Here is a 22,561-nt window from a genome sequence, read left to right on the forward strand (position 1 = left end):
AGACTTTTACTTTTTTTTCTCTTTCTTTGTCTGATAGATAAAAGTGCTGCACTTGATTCAATCAGGATTTGAAAAGAAATGAAAAGAGAAGAGAGAGAGAGAGCTTTTAGGATGTCAAGGAGGGGCTCGCTGGCGCGAATTAAAGAAAGGGAGGGAGAGAGAGGGAGGGAGAGAGAGAGAGAGGGAGGGAGAGAGGGAGAGAAGAGAGAGTCATTGGCTCCACGTAGACAGGGTGCTGAAGCGAGCAGCAGTCCTTGGTAGTGAATGCCTGGAGGACTGTGTGTCCTGTCTGCACTCTTTCACTGGCTTATCCCCTCCTCAATGTCAGATTCTAGCCAGGCTGTCATTGTGGAGAGTGTGTGTGTGTGATCACATCTGTGTGTGTGTGTGTGTGTGTGTGTGTGTGTGTGTGTGTGTGTGTGTGTGTGTGTGTGTGTGTGTGTGTGTGTGTGTGTGTGTGTATGTGTGTGTGTGTGTGTGTGTGTGTGTGTGTGTTTGTGTGTGTGTGTGTGTGTGTGTGTGTGAGGACGGTCAGACAGGGCACAGCTGGGAGAGACAGCAGAATGAAAATGCGATCAGTACTGTCTGACAGTCACTTACCGCCTCCTTTCCCCAGGAAGCCGAGGAAAAACACTTAAAGGCAACTCAAAACAACAAAATGAAGGCTTAAGGAGTGTGTGTGTGTGTGTGTGTGTCTGTGTGTGTGTGCGTGTGTGTGCGTGTGTGTGCGTGTGTGTGTGTGTGTGTGTGTGTGTGTGTGTGTGTGTGTGTGTCAGAAAAAGAATGGAACTGTGCTTCAAGGGCACACTTGAGTGGAATAGAAAGAGTTAGAGAAAAGATAGAACGGTGGTGAGTGAGAGAGAAAACGTGTATGTGTTGCTGTGTGTGTGTGTCTGTGTGTGTGTGTGTGTATGTGTTGCTGTGTGTGTGTCTGCGTGTGTGTGTGTGTATATGTTGCTGTGTGTGTGTCTGCGTGTGTGTGTGCATGCATGTGTGTGTGTGTTTTGTGTATAAAACCATTTGTCACAAAAAAGAAAGTGCAAAAAGAAAAAAACAGATTTTATTTGTATACTTGTCTTCCATGCAGCAGTCTCTGCAGTGAACACCCTTAAACCCTTCACTTTCCCCCTTAACATCATGCCTCAGACTAAGACTCCATGTCTCAATACTAAAACCAAGTCACAATTACATGTGCCTTTGCGATAAGTTTGGATTAAACCAAGCCCCTCAAGAGAAAAGCACTGATAAATGAATAACTGTAACAGTATTATTTAACATCCTCCTCATCAAGACTTAATAATAATAATAATAATAATAATAATAATAATAATAATAATAATTCATTTTTATTTTTAAAGCACTTTTCATTCAAAGGAATCTCAGAGAACATCAACTCACTTAACATCATACTTGTCTTACTGCAGATCTGGAAAGACTACAAACTGAAATGGAACCCCAAAGAGTTTGGCGGCGTTGAGTTCATCCGGGTGCCCTCTAAGAGGATCTGGAAGCCAGACATTGTGCTGTACAATAAGTAAGTCCAGCGTGACCCCTGGACCTCTCCACGGGCACAGTGAGGGTGGGGACACTCAGGGACCCTACGTGGGGACTAAGGGACCTGAGCAGGTGGAAATAAAAGGCTGATAAAACCTCCGCTGTCTCCAAACTAACCTAATCTCTGAGGTTGGAGGTTAAAAGAAATGATGCTATTATGCTGTGTGTGTATGCGCGTGTGTGTGTCTGTGTGTTTTTGCATGTGCATTAACATATCTTGTGTTTGGCCAGTTCTTAAGAAGGGCCTGACTGCTCAGCTCAGATTCAGACCAGAAGTTTTAAACCAGCAGTTTTAGACCAGCAGTTTTAGACCTGCAATATGCATTAACAAAGCATTTTAAAGTGAAATGTTAAGCTGATGTTTTAAAGTTAAATGCAAGTTAATGTTAAGCAGAATGCAGTTCATGTTGAAGTCATTCCTGGCACTGTATTTACATTCATATTGTTTATGTCACTTCCTGTCTTCCTGTCCTCTTCCTGTTACCCATAGTGCCGTGGGGGACTTCCAGGTGGATGATAAGACCAAAGCTCTGCTCCGCTACAACGGCGAGGTGACCTGGATCCCTCCGGCCATCTTCAAGAGCTCCTGCAAGATCGACGTCACCTACTTCCCCTTCGACTACCAGAACTGCACCATGAAGTTTGGCTCGTGGACTTACGACAAGGCCAAGATCGATCTGGTCCTTATTGGGAGCACCATCAACCTGCGAGACTTCTGGGAGAGCGGCGAGTGGGTGTGTGGTCAAAATTACTTACAGACAAATGTGTGTGTGTGTGTGTGTGTGTGTGTGTGTGTGTGTGTGTGTGTGTGTGTGTATGCTGTGTATTGTGGTCAAAATTACTTACAGACAACTGGATTGGTACTGCAGATTTATTAACGATATCGGGAGCATTGTTACAAGCATTCCATGATCATGAAATGTCCAACAACAATGCCCACACATCTCTGGGCAAACCCATCTCTTATACCTAAAACCCCTCCCTCGGACTAATACACTGTGGTCACCTTGCCTTCCCAAAGATAAGAATATTTACATAGGATCCCCCTTACCTCCAAGCCCTGGGTGACTCTCTTAGCTAATAAGACCATTACCCAACAGGTCACACAAACCCCATGCTCAACTTAGTTACCCATTCAATTCAAGTTATAGTAGGAATCCTATACTAACCTACTTCATTAAATGTGAAACACATAAATTTTTTATCACACAGGTGATCATCCACGCGCCGGGCTACAAGCACGACATCAAGTACAACTGCTGCGAGGAGATCTACACGGACATCACCTACTCGCTCTACATCCGCCGGCTGCCGCTCTTCTACACCATCAACATGATCATCCCCTGCCTGCTCATCTCCTTCCTCACCGTGCTCGTCTTCTACCTGCCCTCCGACTGCGGCGAGAAGGTCTGGCTCTTCGCAAACACACTTTCAGAATGTTTAGTGTGTGGTGGTCGAGACTATAACGAGGTTAACCAAACAGATTGTAATGGATTATTAAGATGGATCTTGTATCAAGTATACTGACGTCTTGCATTATCTATGATTCATGACACTATAAATTGCTTTGCTTGATATGCTGATTTCTTGTTTTTTCTTAACGTTATATTAGATCAACTTACAGTGCCACTTGAAAGTATGTGAACCCCTTGAGCACTTAAGCGTTTTCTGTTGTTTTACCATGATTTTTCATTTTTTTATCACCAATTTTCCATAGATGAAATGTCAGGTTTATGTTTATCATTTGCATGTACTTGTTTAGAGGAAATTGTTTGAGTAGCCGAAAAACTACATGAAACATGGAATTAGTCCATTTCAAAAGTAAGTGAACCCCCAGCTGAATTGATAAAGTCAAGCAGGTAACAGATTCAGTGAAACTTATTTGGGTGATTAATTAGTCAATTGAGCAAACCGATCATCTGAGACATCCTTAGGGAAAGGTTTGGGCAACACAGATTAAAAGAGAGAGGAAACCAACCAAACTACTGTAGTGCCAAGGTGTACCCACACAGATCAACAATGCAGAGAGGAAACGAGATATCCGAGAACATCAGGAAGAAGGTACTGACAGCCCATCAGTCTTGGGAAAGCTATAAGACCATCTCCAAAAGATTCCAGCTCCATCCATCCATCCAAGACAAATAATTTAGAAATGGAGGGCATTCAACATGACCGTATCTCTGCCTAGAAGTGGACGCCCATCAAGACCATCACCAAGAAGCACCAGAAGAAGAATAAATCAGGTAAAAGTCAACCCACACATCACCTCTAAAGAGTTTCGGACCTCTCTGGCAGCATCTGGGGTAAATGTACATGGGTCTACAATCAGACGAAAATTGTTGGTTTTGATCGTGACAAAATAATTCTATCTCGGACTCATCTGTTTAAAGAAGGGACTTCCAGAAGGCCTTTGGTTTATCCAAGTGCTCTTGGGCAAAGTTGAAACGGGCAGTTTTGTTCTTTCTTGAGAGCAGAGGCTTCCTTCTAGCAACCCGATCATGAATGTTATGTCTATTCAATTTTCGTCTGATTGTAGACCCATGTACATTTACTCCAGATGCTGCCAGAGAGGTCCGAAACTCTTTAGAGGTTATGTGTGGGTTGACTTTTACCTGATTTATTCTTCTTCTGGTGCTTCTTGGTGATGGTCTTGATGGGCGTCCACTTCTAGGCAGAGATGCGGTCATGTTGAATGCCCTCCATTTCTAAATTATTTGTCTTGGATGGATGGATGGAGCTGGAATCTTTTGGAGATGGTCTTATAGCTTTCCCAAGACTGATGGGCTGTCAGAACCTTCTTCCTGATGTTCTCGGATATCTCGTTTCCTTTCGGCATTGTTGATCTGTGTGGGTACACCTTGGCACTACAGTAGTTTGGTTGGTTTCCTCTCTCTTTTAATCTGTTGCCCAAACCTTTCCCTAAGGATGTCTCAGATGATCGGTTTGCTCAATTGACTAATTATTCACCCAAATAAGTTTCACTGAATCTGTTACCTGCTTGACTTTACCAATTCAGCTGGGGGTTCACTTACTTTTGAAATGGACTAATTCCATGTTTCATGTAGTCTTTTGGCTACTCAAACAATTCCCTCTAAAAAAAAGTACACGCAAATGATAAACATAAACCTGACATTCCTTCTATGGAAAATTGGTGATGAAAAAAATGAAAAATCATGGTAAAACAACAGAAAACTCCTAAGTGGTCAAGGGGTTCACATACTTTAAAGTGGCACTGTATAGGTATGCCAGGTTACAGAGGTGTGCTGTATGATTAGTCATGCTCAAGTGCTGTTGTTGTGTTTGTGTAGATCACTCATCTTCTTTCTCTCTGCTCTCCCTCTCTCCTCCTCCTCTCCTTATCTCCTCCTCATCTTCTTCTCTCTGCTCTCCCTCTCTCCTCCTCCTCTCCTCATCTCCTCCTCCTCTCCTTATCTCCTCCTCATCTTCTTCTCTCTGCTCTCCCTCTCTCCTCTCCTCATCTCCTCCTCATCTCCTCCTCCTCTCCTTATCTCCTCCTCATCTTCTACTCTCTGCTCTCCCTCTCTCCTCCTCCTCTCCTCATCTCCTCCTCCTCTCCTTATCTCCTCCTCATCTTCTTCTCTCTGCTCTCCCTCTCTCCTCTCCTCATCTCCTCCTCATCTCCTCCTCCTCTCCTTATCTCCTCCTCATCTTCTACTCTCTGCTCTCCCTCTCTCCTCCTCCTCTCCTTATCTCCTCATCTCCTCCTCCTCTCCTTATCTCCTCCTCATCTTCTTCTCTCTGCTCTCCCTCTCTCCTCTCCTCATCTCCTCCTCATCTCCTCCTCCTCTCCTTATCTCCTCCTCATCTTCTACTCTCTGCTCTCCCTCTCTCCTCCTCCTCTCCTTATCTCCTCATCTCCTCCTCCTCTCCTTATCTCCTCCTCATCTTCTTCTCTCTGCTCTCCCTCTCTCCTCTCCTCATCTCCTCCTCATCTCCTCCTCCTCTCCTTATCTCCTCCTCATCTTCTTCTCTCTGCTCTCCCTCTCTCCTCTCCTCATCTCCTCCTCATCTCCTCCTCCTCTCCTTATCTCCTCCTCATCTTCTACTCTCTGCTCTCCCTCTCTCCTCCTCCTCTCCTTATCTCCTCCTCCTCCTCCTCTCCTTATCTCCTCCTCATATTCTTCTCTCTGCTCTCCCTCTCTCCTCTCCTCATCTCCTCCTCATCTCCTCCTCCTCTCCTTATCTCCTCCTCCTCCTCCTCTCCTTATCTCCTCCTCATATTCTTCTCTCTGCTCTCCCTCTCGACTGCGGCGAGAAGATCACGGTCTGCATCACCGTGTTCCTGCTGGTCATGTGTGTGTGTGTGTGTGTGTGTGTGTGTGTCCAGATCACGCTGTGCATCTCCGTGCTGCTCTCGCTCACCGTGTTCCTGCTGGTCATGTGTGTGTGTGTGTGTGTGTGTGTGTGTGTGTGTGTGTGTGTGTGTGTGTGTGTGTGTGTGTGTGTGTGTGTGTGTGTGTGTGTGTGTGTGTGTGTGTGTGTGTGTGTGTGTGTGTGTGTCCCCAGATCACGCTGTGCATCTCGGTGCTGCTCTCGCTCACCGTCTTCCTGCTCGTCATCACGGAGACCATCCCGTCCACGTCGCTCGTCATCCCGCTCATCGGCGAGTACCTGCTCTTCACCATGATCTTCGTCACGCTCTCCATCGTCATCACCGTCTTCGTGCTCAACGTCCACTACCGCACCCCTAAGACGCACACCATGCCCCGGTGGGTGCGCGGGGTCTTCCTGGGCGTGCTGCCGCGGGTCATGTTCATGACGCGTCCCGAGCGCAACCCGCAGCGCTTCAGCAGCCGAGGTCACATCCTGCCGTCCGCCCCGCCGCACCCGTGCACCCTGCACTCCTCCTCCGCCTCTGCCGCCTCCTCCTGCCTAAATCCCTCCTTCCTCCAGCAACAACACCAACAACAACAACAACACCAACAACAACAACAACACCAACAACAACAACAACAACACCACCAACAACAACAACAACAACACCAACAACAACAACAACAACAGCAGCAAAAGCAGCTGAAGCAGCTGAAGCAGATGACTCTGCCGGCCTGTCTGCCCCCGCGGCAGCGCCTCTTCCTGAACAAGGAGCTCTCTACTCTGCACAGCCCCAACAGCAGCCTGTCCTTCAAGGCCGACTCCTCCAGCCTCCTGTGCCGTGAGGGTCGCTGCAGCTGCTGCTGGCGCCAGAGGTCCACCAAGCTGCCCGCCGACAAAGGAGGGGGCCCGGGGGGCCTTGGCGGCCTGGGGCTGGTCAGCGGACGGGCGGGGGTCGGGGTTGGGCCCGGGGCTAGGTCTGGGGGTGAGGCGGGAAGCCCCTGTTCGAGTTCAGAGTCACTGGATGTGGGGCTGCTAACCCTGACGACCCTCTCACCGGAGGTCAGAGAGGCGATTGAGAGCGTGAAGTACATCGCCGAGAACATGAGGCTACAGAACGAGGCCAAGGAGGTGCGTGGAGACAGAGAGAGAACACTGTGGAATTGTTGTGTGGGATGGATATTGTCCCGTCGTGACTTGGTGTCATAGGACGAATAGGACACATAATGATTGGCTGACGCTGATGCATTTCACACAGCATCTCATACATGTCTCTCTCTTCACCTGTCTGTCTTCTTCTCTCTCTGCCACAGGTTCAGGATGACTGGAAGTACGTCGCCATGGTGATTGACAGGATATTCCTGTGGGTCTTCACCCTGGTGTGCATTCTGGGAACAGCAGGTCTCTTCCTGCAGCCTCTTCTCCTTGCAGAGGACATGTGAATGGCGACCGGCGACCGGCGACCCAGACTCTTTCGCCATCTCAATCAAAGCTGTACGCTTGCACTAAGCATAGGCCAGGCCAGGCCATAGAGCCATCATCCGACTGATCTGGAATCAGTTCTTTTTTTTTTATTACTTGACCACCAGGCCTTGTTCAGCCTCAACAGGGGCTTACAGAAAGTGCAATAGACTGAAGCAGACTCCATTTAAAGCATCAATGTATTTACGTCACAAAGGTTTTGAAAACCTCAATGGGACTACTGCCTCTCTTCTCTGTTACAGTCACTCTGCTTTATAAAACTGCAAAGACTAGCGGTCAGGAGTGCCTCCATCAAACTGCTGCCCACAGGGAAGGTTTAAAGAGTGACGGTCTTAAAGCTTACAGTACACTTTGCTTCACATTTGTGTTGCCTACTGTACCTACAGACTACATAAGTCACCCTATCCAATTCAGCTACTGCTTGTGTCAACAGTTGTCTCTGTCTGTATGGTAGCATTTCTTTGTGGTAAATTATTGGGAGCTATTCTGCACATTGGAATAATCATTTGTGAAGGGTACAGATAAGATTGCTCAGTGTCAAGCCGACAAAATTAAACATCTTTCATGAGGGTTGTTTTGGTGTATCCTGTTCCATTTCAGCAAAAAATATTTATTGACTTATGATAAAGTGGCTGAATTATGATAATGCATCTCACAGTATACAGTATTCAGCTGATCTTAAGCCAGTATAAACAAATACAAACAACAAATAGACAACAGTTGATTAAACATCACAAAGTTATTTAACATCAGAAACATAACCCATAAAGTTGTACAAAGTTGTACTTGTATTATAAATATGCGAATAACACCAATAAAGATATTTGTTTTAAAAATCAGTGCCATCATATCTGAAAACGTGGGGTTCCTTGTTAGTGCTACTCACTAGAAGAACAAAGCTGCTACAAACACAGTATTGGCGGTTTGATGAACATACATACGGATACAAATATATTTATGTTCAATACTTTGGAGCACAGCATTTACTAATTTAGGCTTCCACATAAAAGGACTGCAAATTCTGCCACCTTGTGGTTGACATCAAGAAAGCGCCTCAAAGACCAAAGAGAGAGGGGAATATACTGTAACCACAATACATTACATGATACAGAGGGATTGAGGGGACAATAAACTAAAACTGTTACTAACTTCTAAGTACACTTTTACAAAATTGTGAAATGTACCTTTTATGCTGACTTTGAGAAACACATTTAGATGCCATCAGATGAACTGCATTGAGAAGGTGAATTGCATTACTGAATAGATACTTAGAGATCTGGTTAAGTTTCTTACAGCAAGTGCAATGGCCTAAACAGCAATGTTCTATACAGCAATGTCCTTAACAGACTGCATTTAAAGTATCAATGTGTTCATATCGCTGAGGGAGAATAAAGGACAGCAACAGCAAAAACAGGAAATGCTGTTAAACAGAAAACTCATACTAAATACGTCAGAAAGCACCAGAGCCTCATAAGCATTATTTCAGGCCTGCCGTCTCTAAGTTTAGCCTAAGCAACAATTGGTTTACTGTAAACAGGCTTGGCTCTGACAAGTTGTGCGATGATTATCTTATTAATTATTCTTGGTAAGTGAATACTCATCAGGTATTTTAGTCTTTATTTACTGATGATCAAATGTTTTAATCATTAATAAATATGAGAGGGAACTATTGATTTCATATATTTGCATTTATTTGTTAATTCATCCTTTTCTACAGTTGTAATTACTGTGACTGAGGAGCATCCCACAGTTGCAGGTGTGTAATATTTAATATTATGAAAAAGAAAAGAAAATTTGGGAAATGTCAAGACCATCAAAATACATGTATTTATAATATTGTATTGTGGATACACATGTGTATAATGTCATACCATATAAATACGTATATATAATATTCTAAATATGTATATATAATAATTGATAATAGGTGCAGCTAGAGATCCTGTACGCCCTGCACGCGTTTACGGACCTTCTTCACATGTTAAAATGGGGGAATGTTTTGAGATGAAGTGCAGCACATTTGGATTGAAGAAAGAAGTGGAAAAAGTCTTTGTTTACCTCTGCAAGAACAGAGTCGTCATAGAGATGTCCCGGACCAAAAGTCAAGACTCCTTTTTCTTAATGAAAAGTGCCACTAAAGAACATTCAGGAAACTACAGTTGTGTGTTCTCCAGAACAGAACAGAATGTCAGTGAGGTGAAAGGAGATGGAGAGAATTCATTCTTCATCCAAGTGATCGGTAAGAGATCTGATCACATCAGTGCATTATCATGTTCATAATCAATCACATTTGTATAATATGAATATTACACATATTTGGATCATTATTGTATCAATAACAGTTGTATGATATGAATATTACACATGCTTGGATCATGTTTGATACACAAATGTGCATAGAGAACCAAATGTTATAGTGGAGTCAGAATCATGAATCATTGATTATTTTCTCATGTCTGTCTGTGTAGATAGAGTATACCCAGCAGTAATAGCTGGTGAGACGTCTGTGAGATCAGGTGCAGATGTGGATTTCAGATGCACCTCAGAAGATGCCCCAGACACAGGCCTCATTTTGGCATTCCTCTGGAGGAATCAAACCATCGTTGATATAGAAATGTGGAATCCTCAGGAAAAACAGGCTAGTTTCCATCTAAAAGGAGTCCAGGAGAGAGACTCGGGCAACTATAGCTGTGTGGTATCAGAGCGACCGCTTGCTGCAACAGAGTTGGACACGTGTGGAGGGAATTCAGTGTTCCTGCAGGTTTACGGTAAAAATTGCACAAATATAAAAACCTTGCCTCAAACTAAAACTAGACAGTAGGCTGTGTGGGACATGTGTTGTAGAGTTTATTATGAGAAGGGTAATATGTGAGTACATGCAGACTATACAAGTCTTACAATTTTTTTGTAAGTTGATCTGTACGTTCTTCATCAACCAAGCTTTGAAGCGTGGAATTTTGTATTCACACCCTGTTACACCTTAATTATGCCAAATAAAGCTTTACTTTTGATGCTCCCACAAAAAAAAGCAATTGTTTGTTCAACCTTAAACCTCAAACAGGGGAACCGTATGAAGAGTCACCTCCCACCTCATCCAGTTGCATAATGATAGTTGCTCGGTTTCTGCTAGTCCCCCTGCTCCTTCTTGCGCTGCTGATTTTACTGATCTGGAGGAAAGGTACTGTACCTCTAAACATCAGTGCCTCTACCTCTAAACTGTACCTCTAAACATAGTTCCTTGTTTAAGTGCCTGTTCTCACAATTCTCACTGGTGTCATCTGCAAATACCCTATTTGACACTTTGGCTTTTGTGTTCACAGGGACATTCAGGGGATGGAAGTAAGACAGTGTCATCACGTCACATTGCTAACAGTGGTTTGATAAGCATACATACGGATAAAATATATTTCTGTTCAATTCTGTGAGTTGCTTTGGATTAAAACATTTACTAATTTTGGCTTGTCCACATCAAAGGACTGCTCATTTAAAAATTCTGCCACCTTGTGGTTTACATCAAAAAAGCGCCTCAAAGACCAAAGAGAGAGGGGAATTTACTGTAACCACAATACATTACATACATGGATTGAGGCTAATGCTAAACTTAAACTGTTTCTAACTTCTGAGTACACTTTTACACAATATGTCAGGTCTGCCATCTCTAAGTTTAGCCTGAGCAACAATTGGTTAAGTACTGTCTACAGGTTTGGCAGTTATGCGATGAATATCCTACTAATTATTCTTGGTATTATTCTTTATTAAGTGATGCTAAAACAATATGAATACATGCCATTTTATGAGAGGGAACTATTGATTTCATATATTTGTATTCACTTGTTAATTCATCCTTTTCTACAGTTGTAATTATTGCGACTGAAGAGCATCCCACAGTTGCAGGTGTGAAATATTTAATATTATAAAAAAAGAATGGTGAGTTGCATTACTGAATGAGAGATGGACTATGTCTTGCTTTGGTTTCTTACAGCAAGTGCAATGGCCAAAACAGCAACGTCTAAACAGCAATGTTCTATACAGCAATGTTCTATACAGCAGTGTTCTAAACAGCAATGGCCTATACAGCAATGGCCTAAGCAGCAATGGACTGAACAGTAATGGTCTAAACAGCAATGGACTAAACAGACTGCATTAAAGTATCAATGTATTCACATCGCTGAGGGAGAAAAAAGGGCAGCAGCAACAAAAACAGGAAATGCTGTTAAACAGAAAGCTCATACTAAATACGTCAGAAAGCCCCAAAACCTAATACGCATTATTTCAGGCCTGCCATCTCTCGCGGGAGAAAGTGGGAGAAACACCCTTTGCGCCCTTTGCGCATGCCCAAGGCAAGGTAGGCGGACTAAACTTTGGTCCATGTAACAGCTTAACAAAATGAGCCGCTTCCCTTAGAATTTTTCACACCTTCTCACAAAGCTGATTCCGTCAGAGCGGCTTACAAAAAACACACATGTAAAAGCCTACTGATTGCATTATAAAGTTATATTGATTTGAATGGGCCACCTCAACGTACGGAGTTCTGATATTTCCTCATATTGACTGCATCATTTAACGTAACGGAAAGTCATTGTAATTTGAGGTCAGCAGGTTCTAATGCAACACCTGAAACTTTAAAGTTCAACTTGCGTGACGAACAATTTTTTCGTAAATCATGAAACGGCAAAAGATTATTAAAAATTGGTATTCTGGAGGAAAGTATTCTGTCGTATTGGCAAGTATCCTTAAAATAAGCGGGATAATGTAGGCCTATAGTCCGTCGCGTTGGGCTCCTGTTAAAGTTTATTTTTCGGTAATGAGCTCCGGACTGTACATCCCTTATATAATACCTGCCATCATATCTGAAAACGTGGGGTTCCTTGTTAGTGCTATTCACTGGTAGAACAAAGCCGCTAAAAACACAGTATTCGGTTTGATGAGCATTGAGGATAGAAATATATTTCTGTTCATTACTGTTAGTTGCTTTGGATCAAAGCATTTACCAGTTGTGGCTTGTCCACATACAAGGACTGCGAATTTTCCAATTCTGCCACCTTGTGGTTTACATCAACAAAGCGCCTCAAAAGACAAGAGAGGGTCATTTACTTTAACCACAACACATGACATACAGAGCGATTGAGAGGAATGCTAAACTAAAACTGTTTTTAACTTCTGAGTACACTTTTACACACTTGTGAAATTGACCTTGTATGCTTTGAGAAACACATGTAGATGCCATCAGATGATCTGCATTGAGAAGGTGAAGTTGATTACTGAATGAGAGATGGACTATGTCCTGGTTTGTTTCTTACAGCAAGTGCAATGGACTAAACAGCAATGACCTAAACAGCAATGGTCTAAACAGCAATGGACTAAACAGACTGCATTAAATTATCAATGTATTCACATGGCTGAGGGAGAAAAAAGGGCAACAGCAAAAACAGGAAATGCTGTTAAACAGAAAGCTCACACTAAATACGTCAGAAAGACCCAGAACCTCATACGCATTATTTCAAGCCTGCCATCTCTAAGTTTAGCCTGAGCAACAATTGGTTTACTGTCTACAGGTTTGGCTCTCACAAGTTGTGTGATGAATATCCTACTAATAATTCTTGGTAAGTGAATACTCATCAGGTATTAGTCTTTATTTACTGATGATAGAAATTATTAATTAATTAAATTAAATGGCATTTTATGAAAGGGAGCTATTGATCTCATATATATGCATTCATTTGTTAGTTCATCCTTTTCTACAGTTGTAATTATTGCGACTGAAGAGCATCCCACAGTTGCAGGTGTGTAATTTTTTATATTTTGAAAAAAATAAAGAAAATCGGGGAAATGTGAAGACCATATAAATACGTATATATAATATTTTAAATATGAATATATGATATTTTATAATAGATGCAGCTAGAGATCCTGTACGCCCTGCACGCGTTAATGGAACTTCTTCACATGCTAAAGTGGGGGAATGTTTTGAGATGAGGTGCAGCACATTCGGATTAAAGAAAGATGGGGAAAAAGTCTTTGTTTACCTCTGCAAGAATGGAGTCGCCATAGAGATGACCCAGACCAAAAGTCAAGACTCCTTTTTCCTAATGAAAAGTGCCACTAAAGAACAATCAGGAAACTGTTAGGTTCCGTAGGGAAAAAGAGACCCAATAGCAGACCAAGAATTGCGGGCAAAAAACTTGTATTTATTTGTCCACGAATGTTAATCAAAAAGGTTCAAAAAGTCCAAACATAAAATATGCAAAAGTCAAAGTCAAAAGGTAACACTCAAAAGATCCAAAATACAAAGCAGGCAGAGCAAAAGAGAAAAACACAAAAACAACAACTTATCTCACACTGGCAGATACTCAGAGAAAGCAGAAGAGTTAAACTCTAGAAACCAGGTCAGACAGACAGCGTCTTTCACACAGACCTTAGGTGACGATCAGACATGGAACACTGGGGAGACTGAACTTAAATACTAGAAGGGAGACATTCAATTGGTGGGAAACAAACAGGGGACAGGAGAAACTAATTAAGACAATGAGTGGACTGATTAACGGACAGGTGTGGTTATTGGTGACAGGGAATCCAGGAAGTGACAGAGGGCAGGTGGGGGCGGAGTCTTAGGACAAAACAGAAAACACATGGCATAACAAAAACACAAAGAGCACATGTAAAAACAAACGCAGGGAAACACATGGAGAACACACACAAGAAACACGAGACAAAACAGGCAAACACAAAATGGACCGAGCAGGATCCTGACAGAAACTACAGTTGTGTGTTCTCCAGAACAGAACGGAAGGTCAGTGAGGTGAAAGGAGATGGAGAGAATTTCATCTTCATCCAAGTGATTGGTAAGAGCTCTGTCATCAGTGCATTATCATGTTCATAATCAATCACATTTGTATAATATGAATATTACACATACTGTATTTGGATCATTATTGTATCAATAACAGTTGTATGATATGAATATTACACATGCTTGGATCATGTTTGATACACAAATGTGCATAGAGAACCAAATGTTATAGTGGAGTATAATTTTCTCATATCTGTCTGTGTAGATAGAGTATACCCATCAGTGATAGCTGGTGAGACGTCTGTGAGATCAGGGGCAGATGTGGATTTCAGATGCACCTCAGAAGATGCCCCAGACACAGGCCTCATTTTGGCATTCCTCTGGAGGAATCAAACCATCGTTGATATAGAAATGTGGAATCCTCAGCAGAAACAGGCTAGTTTCCATCTAAAAGGAGTCCAGGAGAGAGACTCGGGCAACTACAGCTGTGTGGTATCAGAGCGACCACTTGCTACAACAGAGTTGAACATATGTGGAGGGAATTCAGTGTTCCTTCAAGTTTACGGTAAGAATTACACAAATATAAACACCATGCCTCAAACTAAAGTTAGATAGTAGGCTGTGTGGGACATGTGTTGTAGAGTTTATTATGGGAAGGCTAATATGTGAGTGCATGCAGACTATACAATTCTTACAGGCAGCGCTTCTGCAAGATATGCAGGCTCTGTATCTTGAAACAAATCCTACTAACCCTATATTACACAAGCTTGGCAGCCTGGATTTTAGTATTCACACCATTTTATACTCTGAATATGCTAAATTAAGCTTTACTTTTGATGTTTACACAAAAAAAGCAATTGTTTGTTCAATTTAGAAACTCCACCAGGGGAACCGTATGAAGAGTCACCTGCCCGCACATCCAGTTGCATAATGATGGCCTCTCGGGTTTGGCTAACGCCCCTGCCTCTTCTTGCGCTGCTGTTTTTACTGGTCTGGAGGAAAGGTACGCCTAAACATAGTTCCTTGTTTCAGTGCCTCTTCTCACAATTCTCAGACACCTTTTAGACGCCAAAATCTAGATTTGGCTAACACAGGTAAGGACCGCACCCGTCAGTGACCACTTCACTTTTTTTTGTACTTTTACTTCACCTTTAGACACCACAATCTTCGCCAAATATTTTCAAACCCCCTGCACTGAGATTGGTTTACAACTTTCAAAAGCTACTGATGGCTTTATCAGTCACCCCAACATTTAGATCACATTCCCCTGTGGTTTTCACCACACATTAGCGTAATATACATGTATGTTATATACTTCTGTGTATGTAAGACTACTCTCTCTATATCTGCAGCCCTTTTTTACTGCCCTAATATGATGCTTATATAATAATCTGTAGATGTTGTACTCTACTAATCACAGCCTTTACATATTTGCAAGATATAGCTTTATTTATGCTGTAGCACTCTCTATTACTTTACTATTACAAGCCTTCTTCACTTTTGCACTTTTGGTCAGATGCAAACTGTATTTTATTGGCTTCATAGAATCCCATCTAGTCTAATCAAATATATTCTAATGATAAATGCAACTAAGTCATTTTTTCAATACTATTTCAGTTTTCACTAGTGCCATCAGCACATGCCTGTTTTAACACTGAAATATATGTGTTCACAGGACTGCCTGCACATGGACGGTAACACACTCATCATGACTTAAGTCTCTCTCTGCCATAGACATCCTATTACAATATTGGATGTCTATGCTCTCTGCAACACATGATTCTTTGTTGTTTGTGCCGTAACTGCTCTTTGTGTATGGTTGTCATGGTTACATATTGTTAATATGTTCCAGATTACTTGAGGCAACTAGTGAAGAGCCTGCTGTGGACAGGAGTGTTACGGGTACGCTGGTCACATTTCTATTTCTATTTCTATTTCCATTTCTGACATTGGCAGTTAGCATCTCATACTCCTCTGTTTTCTCATTCCCATATGTTTGTAACCCATGCAGCTGCTCACATTTAAAATTAACAGTCTGCTTGGAGTGTTTCAGTGTTAAAGGAATGAATGGGGTCATAACTAGGCTAGTACTTCACAAACAATATGAGAGGGAAAACTGGAGCAGATAAAGTAACAGTAAAACTTTCTTTTTTCACACAGAAAATGTCTAATACCAGGATATATGCAACGATAAGGTAAGACTAAATTCACTCTGAGAATGATTAAATCCAGAAGATGGACATTCAGATCTCTGCCGTTTTGGCCATGCATTGTGTGAGATGGTTACTCACCTGTTGTGAGTGGGTATAAAACTGCAGTAGCACTGTGATGAATAAGACACATAATGATTGGCTGATGCATTTCACACAGCATCTCATGCATGTCTCTCTCTTTACCTCTCCGACTTCTTCTCTCTCAACAAAAAGTTCAGGAGGACTGGAAATATGTTGCCATGGTGATTGACAGGATATTCCTGTGGGTCATCCTGGTGTGCATTCTGGGAACAGCAGGTTTCTCTCCGCAGCCCCTTCTCCTTGCGGAGGACATGTGACCCAGACTCTTTTGCAATCTCAATCAAAGCTGTGCGCTTGCACTGAGCAAAGGCCAGGCCAGGCCATAGAGCCATCATCCGACTGATCTGGAATCAGTTGTTTTTTATTTTTTTCTTGTTCAGAAAGTGCAATTGCCTGAAGCAGACTCCATTTAAAGCATCAATGTATTTACGTCACAAAGGTTTTGAAAACCTCAATGGGACTACTGCCTCTCTTCTCTGTTACAGTCACTCTGCTTTATAAAACTGCAAAGACTAGCGGGCAGGAGTGCCTCCATCAAACTGCTGCCCACAGGGAAGGTTTAAAGAGTGACGGTCTTAAAGCTAATAACAGTACACTTTGCTTCACCTTTTTGGTGCCTACTGTACCTACAGACTACATAAGTCACCCTATCCAATTCAGCTACTGCTTGTGTCAACAGTTGTCTTTGTCTGTATGGTAACATTTCTTTGTGGTAAATTGTTGTGAGCTATTCTGTACATTGGAATAATAATTTGTGAAGGGTACAGATAAGATTGCTCATTTTTCAAGCCGACAAAATTAAAAGTCTTTCATGAGGGTTGTTTTGGTGTGTCCTTCTATTTCAGCAAAAAATGTTTATTGATTTATGATAAAGTGGCTGAGTTTTGATACTGCATCTCACAGTATATTCAGATAATCTTGAGTCAGTATAAAGAAATACAAAGAACAAATAGACAAGTCCTTTAACATCAGCAACATCACAAAGTTGTACAAAGTTATACTTGTATTTTAAAAATGCATATCACACCAATAAAGATATTTGTTTGATTATTATACGGCTCCTCAGAATGTTGCATTGATTGCATTATAAAGTTATATTGATTTGAATGGGCCACCTCAATGTACGGAGTTCTGATATTTCCTCATATTGACTGCTGGGAAAAATGAATGACCGCTGTCATTGGCAACGAGTTTTGTGCTTCAAATTAATATCTTCCATATAATTCCGCAAGTGGTCTGGCCATTTAACGTGACGGAAAGTCATTGTAACTTGAGGTCAGCAGGTTTCAACGCAACACCTGGATTTCAACTTGCGTTAAGAAATTATTTTTCGGAAATCACGAAACGGCAAAAAATCTTTAGGCCTACATATTCTAGAGGAACGTATTCTGAAGTTTTGGCAATTAACCGTATAAAAAGCGGGATAATGTATAGTCTTGCGTGTTGGGCTCCTGTTAGGGTTTATTTTTCGGTAATGAATGCCAGAATATACATCCCTTAAATAATCACTGCCATCATATATATGTGAAAACGTGGGCTATGTTGATAGTGCTACCCACTGGTAGAATAAAGACGCTAAAAACACAGTATGAGCTGTTTGATGAGTATACGGATAGAAATATATTTCTGTTCAATACTGTGAGTTGTTTTGGATCAAAACATTTAGAAATTGTGGCTTGTCTACATATTAGGACTGCGAATTAGCAAATTCTGCCACCTTGTGGTTTACATCAACAAAGCGCCTTAAAGACCAAAGAGAGAGGGGAATTTACTGTAACCACAATACACTACATACAGAAGGATTGAGGGGAACGCTAAACTAAAACTGTTTCTAACTTCTGAGTACACTTATACACAATATTTCAGGTCTGCCATCTCTAAGTTTAGCCTGAGCAACAATTAGTTTACTGTCTACAGGTTTGGCAGTTGTGCGATGAATATCCTACTAATTATTCTTGGACTAAACAGCAATGGCCTAAACAGCAATGGACTAAACAGCAATGGCCTAAACAGCAATGGCCTAAACAGCAGTGGGCTAAACAGCAATGGCCTAAACAGCAATGTTCTAAACAGCAATGTTCTAAACAGCAATGGCCTAAACAGCAATGTTCTAAACAGCAATGTTCTAAACAGCAATGGCCTAAACAGCAATGTTCTAAACAGCAATTGCCTAAACAGCAATGTTCTAAACAGCAATGGCCTAAACAGCAATGTTCTAAACAGCAATGGCCTAAACAGCAATGGACTAAACAGCAATGGCCTAAACAGCAATGGCCTATACAGCAATGGCCTATACAGCAATGTGATTAACAGCAATGTTCTAAACAACAATAGCCTAAACAGCAATGGCTTAAACAGACTGCATTTAAAATATCAATGTATTCTCATCGCTGAGGTAGAAAAAAGGACAGCAGCAGCAAAAACAGGAAATGCTCATACTAAATACGTCAGAAAGACCCAGAACCTCATACGCATTATTTCAAGCCTGCCATCTCTAAGTTTAGCCTGAGCAACAATTAGTTTACTGTCTACAGGCTTGGCTCTCACAAGTTGTGCGATGATTATCCTACTAATGATTCTTGGTAAGTGAATACTCATCATGTATTAGTCTTTATTTACTGATGCTGAAAAAATATGAATACATGCCATTTTATGAGAGGGAACTATTGATTTCATATATTTGCATTCGTTTGTTAATTCATCCTTTTCTACAGTTGTAATAACTACGACTGAGGAGCATCCCACAGTTGCAGGTGTGTAATATTTAATATTATGAAAAAAAGAAAAGAAAATAGGGGAAATGTCAAGACTATATAATTACATATTTATAAATATTTTAAATATGTATATATGATATTTTATTGTGAATGCAGCTAGAGATCCTGTACATCCTGCAAGCGTTTTTGGACCTGCTTCACATGTGAAAGTTGGGGAATGTTTTGAGGTGAAGTGCAGCACATTCGGATTAAAGAAAGATGGGGAAAAAGTCTTTGTTTACCTCTGCAAGAACGGAGTCGCCATAGAGATGACCCAGACCAAATATCAAGACTCCTTTTTCCTAATGAAAAGTGCCACTAAAGAACAATCAGGAAACTACAGTTGTGTGTTCTCCAGAACAGGACAGAATGTCAGTGAGGTGAAAGGAGATGGAGATAAATCCATCTTCATCCAAGTAATCGGTAAGAGCTCTGTTCACATCAGTGCATTATCATGTTCATAATCAATCACAGTTGTATGTTATGATTATTACACATACTTAGATAATTTTTGTATCAATCTCAGTTGTATGATATGAATATTACACATGCTGTGATATTTGATATAGAAATGCACATCGAGAACCAAATGTTTCAGTCGAGTATGAATTATGAATCATAATGAATAATTTTCTTATATCTGTCTGTGTAGATAGAGTATACCCAGCAGTGATAGCTGGTGAGACGTCTGTGAGATCAGGGGCAGATGTGGATTTCAGATGCACCTCAGAAGATGCCCCAGACACAGGCCTCCTTTTGGCATTCCTCTGGAGGAATCAAACCATCGTTGATATAGAAATGTGGAATCCTCAGGAGAAACAGGCTAGTTTCCATCTAAAAGGAGTCCAGGAGAGAGACTCGGGCAACTACAGCTGTGTGTTATCAGAGCGACCGCTTGCTGCAACAGAGTTGGACACGTGTGGAGGGAATTCAGTGTCCCTTCAAGTTTACGGTAAAAATTACACAAATATAAACACCAAACTAAAGTTAGATAGTAGGCTGTGTGGGACATGTGTTGTAATGTTTATTATGAGAAGGCTTATACATGAATATATGCAGACTATGCAATTTTTACAGGCAGCGCTTCTGAAATTTCTGCAGGCTCTGTATCTTAAAGCAAATCCAAAACCAAATCATTCACCACTCTTATATGTTATTCCTTATTTCTCCTGATTTAATTTTAAAATATGTTTATCTGCACCTTCTTAATTACCCAAGCTTTACAAAAACATTTTAGTATTCACACCATTTTATACTTTGAATATGTCAAACGAAGCTTTACTTTTGATGCTCACACAAAAAAAGCAAATGTTTGTTCAATTTTGAAACTCCAATAGGGGAACCGAATGAAGAGTCACCTCCCACCTCATCCAGTTGCATAATGATGGCCGCTTGGTTTCTGCTAATCCCCCTGCTCCTTCTTGCGGTGCTGATTTTACTGATGTGGAGGAAAGGTACCTCTAAACATAGTTCCTTGTTTCAGTGCCTGTTCTCGCAATTCTCACTGGTGTCATCTGCAAATACCCTATTTGACACTATTTGACACTTTGACTTTTGTGTTCACAGGGACATTCAGGGGATGGATGTAAGACAGTGTCATCACGTCACATTTCATCACATTCAGATTTTGTTCTCTCTTCTTGCCATCCCATTGACCTTATTGTGATATTGAAATATTGTGAATTCAGTAACACCTCACTTGGATAGTCTGCATACCTTGGGGGTGACAGTGGTACAGGATGTAGAGAAGTTGTTTAGTAATCAGAAGGTTGCTAGATCGATTCCCTGTTGAAGCGTCCTTGAGCAAGACACCTCACCCCTAATTGCTCCTGATGTGCAGTGTGCCATCAGTGTAAATGTAAAATGTGTGTACATTCTTTAAGTCACTTTGGATAAAAGCGTCTGCTAAATGACAAAATGTAAATGTAACCTTAACCAAACCCAACCCCTGTGCTCACTAGTGTATAGTTACCTGTAACTATGAATCTTTTTGTTTTCGTAGGCTTAGCATGAGCCCTTTGTATTTACATAGGAAACAGTTCCTCTTCCACAGAGTCTCCCATGTTTCTACAGCTGTAGCTCAGAACAGACAAACCGAAACACCAGCTCATAATGGCACTAGATGCTATTAAAAACTAAAAACTGTACTTTGTATGTTGTATGTCTTTGTTGTATGTCCCAGACCTTCACAGAGCCCAACTGAGCAGCATTGTCTAGATTATGCTAACACAGGTAAGGGCCGCACCTGTCAGTGACCACTTTTACTTCCCTTTTAGACCAAAGGCCACTGATGGTTTTATCAGTCACCACAACATTCAGATCTTATTCCCCTGTAGTTTTCACCAGACATTAACGTAATATACACGTATGTTTATATACTTCTGGCTAAGCGAGACAACTCTCTATATACCTGCAGCCCTTCGATTTACTTCTTTTATATATAATATGCTTCTATGATAATCTATAGATGTTGCACTCTACCGTTCATGGCCTTTACATATTGCAAGATATATCTTTATTTATGCTGTAGTACTCTCTATTACTTTACTATTACCAGCCTTCTTAACTTTTGTACATCTGGTTAGATGCGAACTGTATTTCATCGGCTTTATAACTGTACTGTACCCAATGACAATGAAGTTGAATCCACTCTAATCTTATCAAATCTTTTTAACACTGAAATCTATGTGTTCACAGGACTGCCTGCACATGGACGGTAACACACTCATCATGACATAAGTCTCTCTCTGCAACACATGATTCTTTGTTGTTTGTGCCGTAACTGGTCTTTGTGTATGGTTGTCATAGTTACATATTGTTAATACATTCCAGATTACTTGAGGCAAGTGAAGTGTCTGCTGTCAGGACTGATACGGTATACGGTATGGTCACATTTCTATTTCTATTTCTATTTCCATTTCTGACATTGCCAGTTAGCATCTCATACTCCTCTGTTTTTCTCATTCCCATTAGTTTGTCATCCTGTAGGGATGTGCGACACACAACAAAATCTCAATCAAGGAGAGGACATGTAAAGTGCTTTTCTTCTTCTTCATTTCCTTTCTCTTTGATTTTTTTGTGATATTGTAACTTGGATTTCTGTTTGATTGTATGAATGAAGTCAACATACTTGTTGTCTTCACCATGTTTGCTTTTTTCTTCTTTCTTCAGGGGCCCCAATGAATGGAGTGATAATTCTGCCGATGATTATGACGACTATGTCAACGATACCTATCAGGGTGAGTCCACCAGGAAAGGGGGGGGGGGGGGGGGGGGGGGGGGTCCTAATATACCAAGGTACAAGATGGGTGAAAGACTAGACAACTTGAAAAAAAATGAAGAAGCCTTAA

At 41.4% G+C, this 22,561-nt stretch overlaps 1 protein-coding gene across 1 annotated transcript in view; it reads left to right on the top strand.

Moving 5' to 3' along the window:
* Window positions 1–7,098, top strand: part of LOC308366548 (neuronal acetylcholine receptor subunit alpha-3-like) — a gene marked incomplete at both ends in the record, with an annotated part of 14,923 nt that extends 7,825 nt beyond the window's left edge. The window contains 5 exons of the mRNA XM_080840265.1: window positions 1,425–1,534; window positions 2,045–2,288; window positions 2,767–2,961; window positions 6,082–6,480; window positions 6,562–7,098. Coding sequence (XP_080696391.1) covers window positions 1,425–1,534; window positions 2,045–2,288; window positions 2,767–2,961; window positions 6,082–6,480; window positions 6,562–7,098 — 1,485 coding nt within the window. The remainder of the gene's footprint in view (window positions 1–1,424; window positions 1,535–2,044; window positions 2,289–2,766; window positions 2,962–6,081; window positions 6,481–6,561) is intronic.
* Window positions 7,099–22,561: the final 15,463 nt, after the last annotated feature.

This window comes from Sprattus sprattus (assembly GCF_963457725.1).
Source record: "Sprattus sprattus genome assembly, chromosome: 6".
Lineage (NCBI taxonomy): Eukaryota > Metazoa > Chordata > Actinopteri > Clupeiformes > Clupeidae > Sprattus > Sprattus sprattus.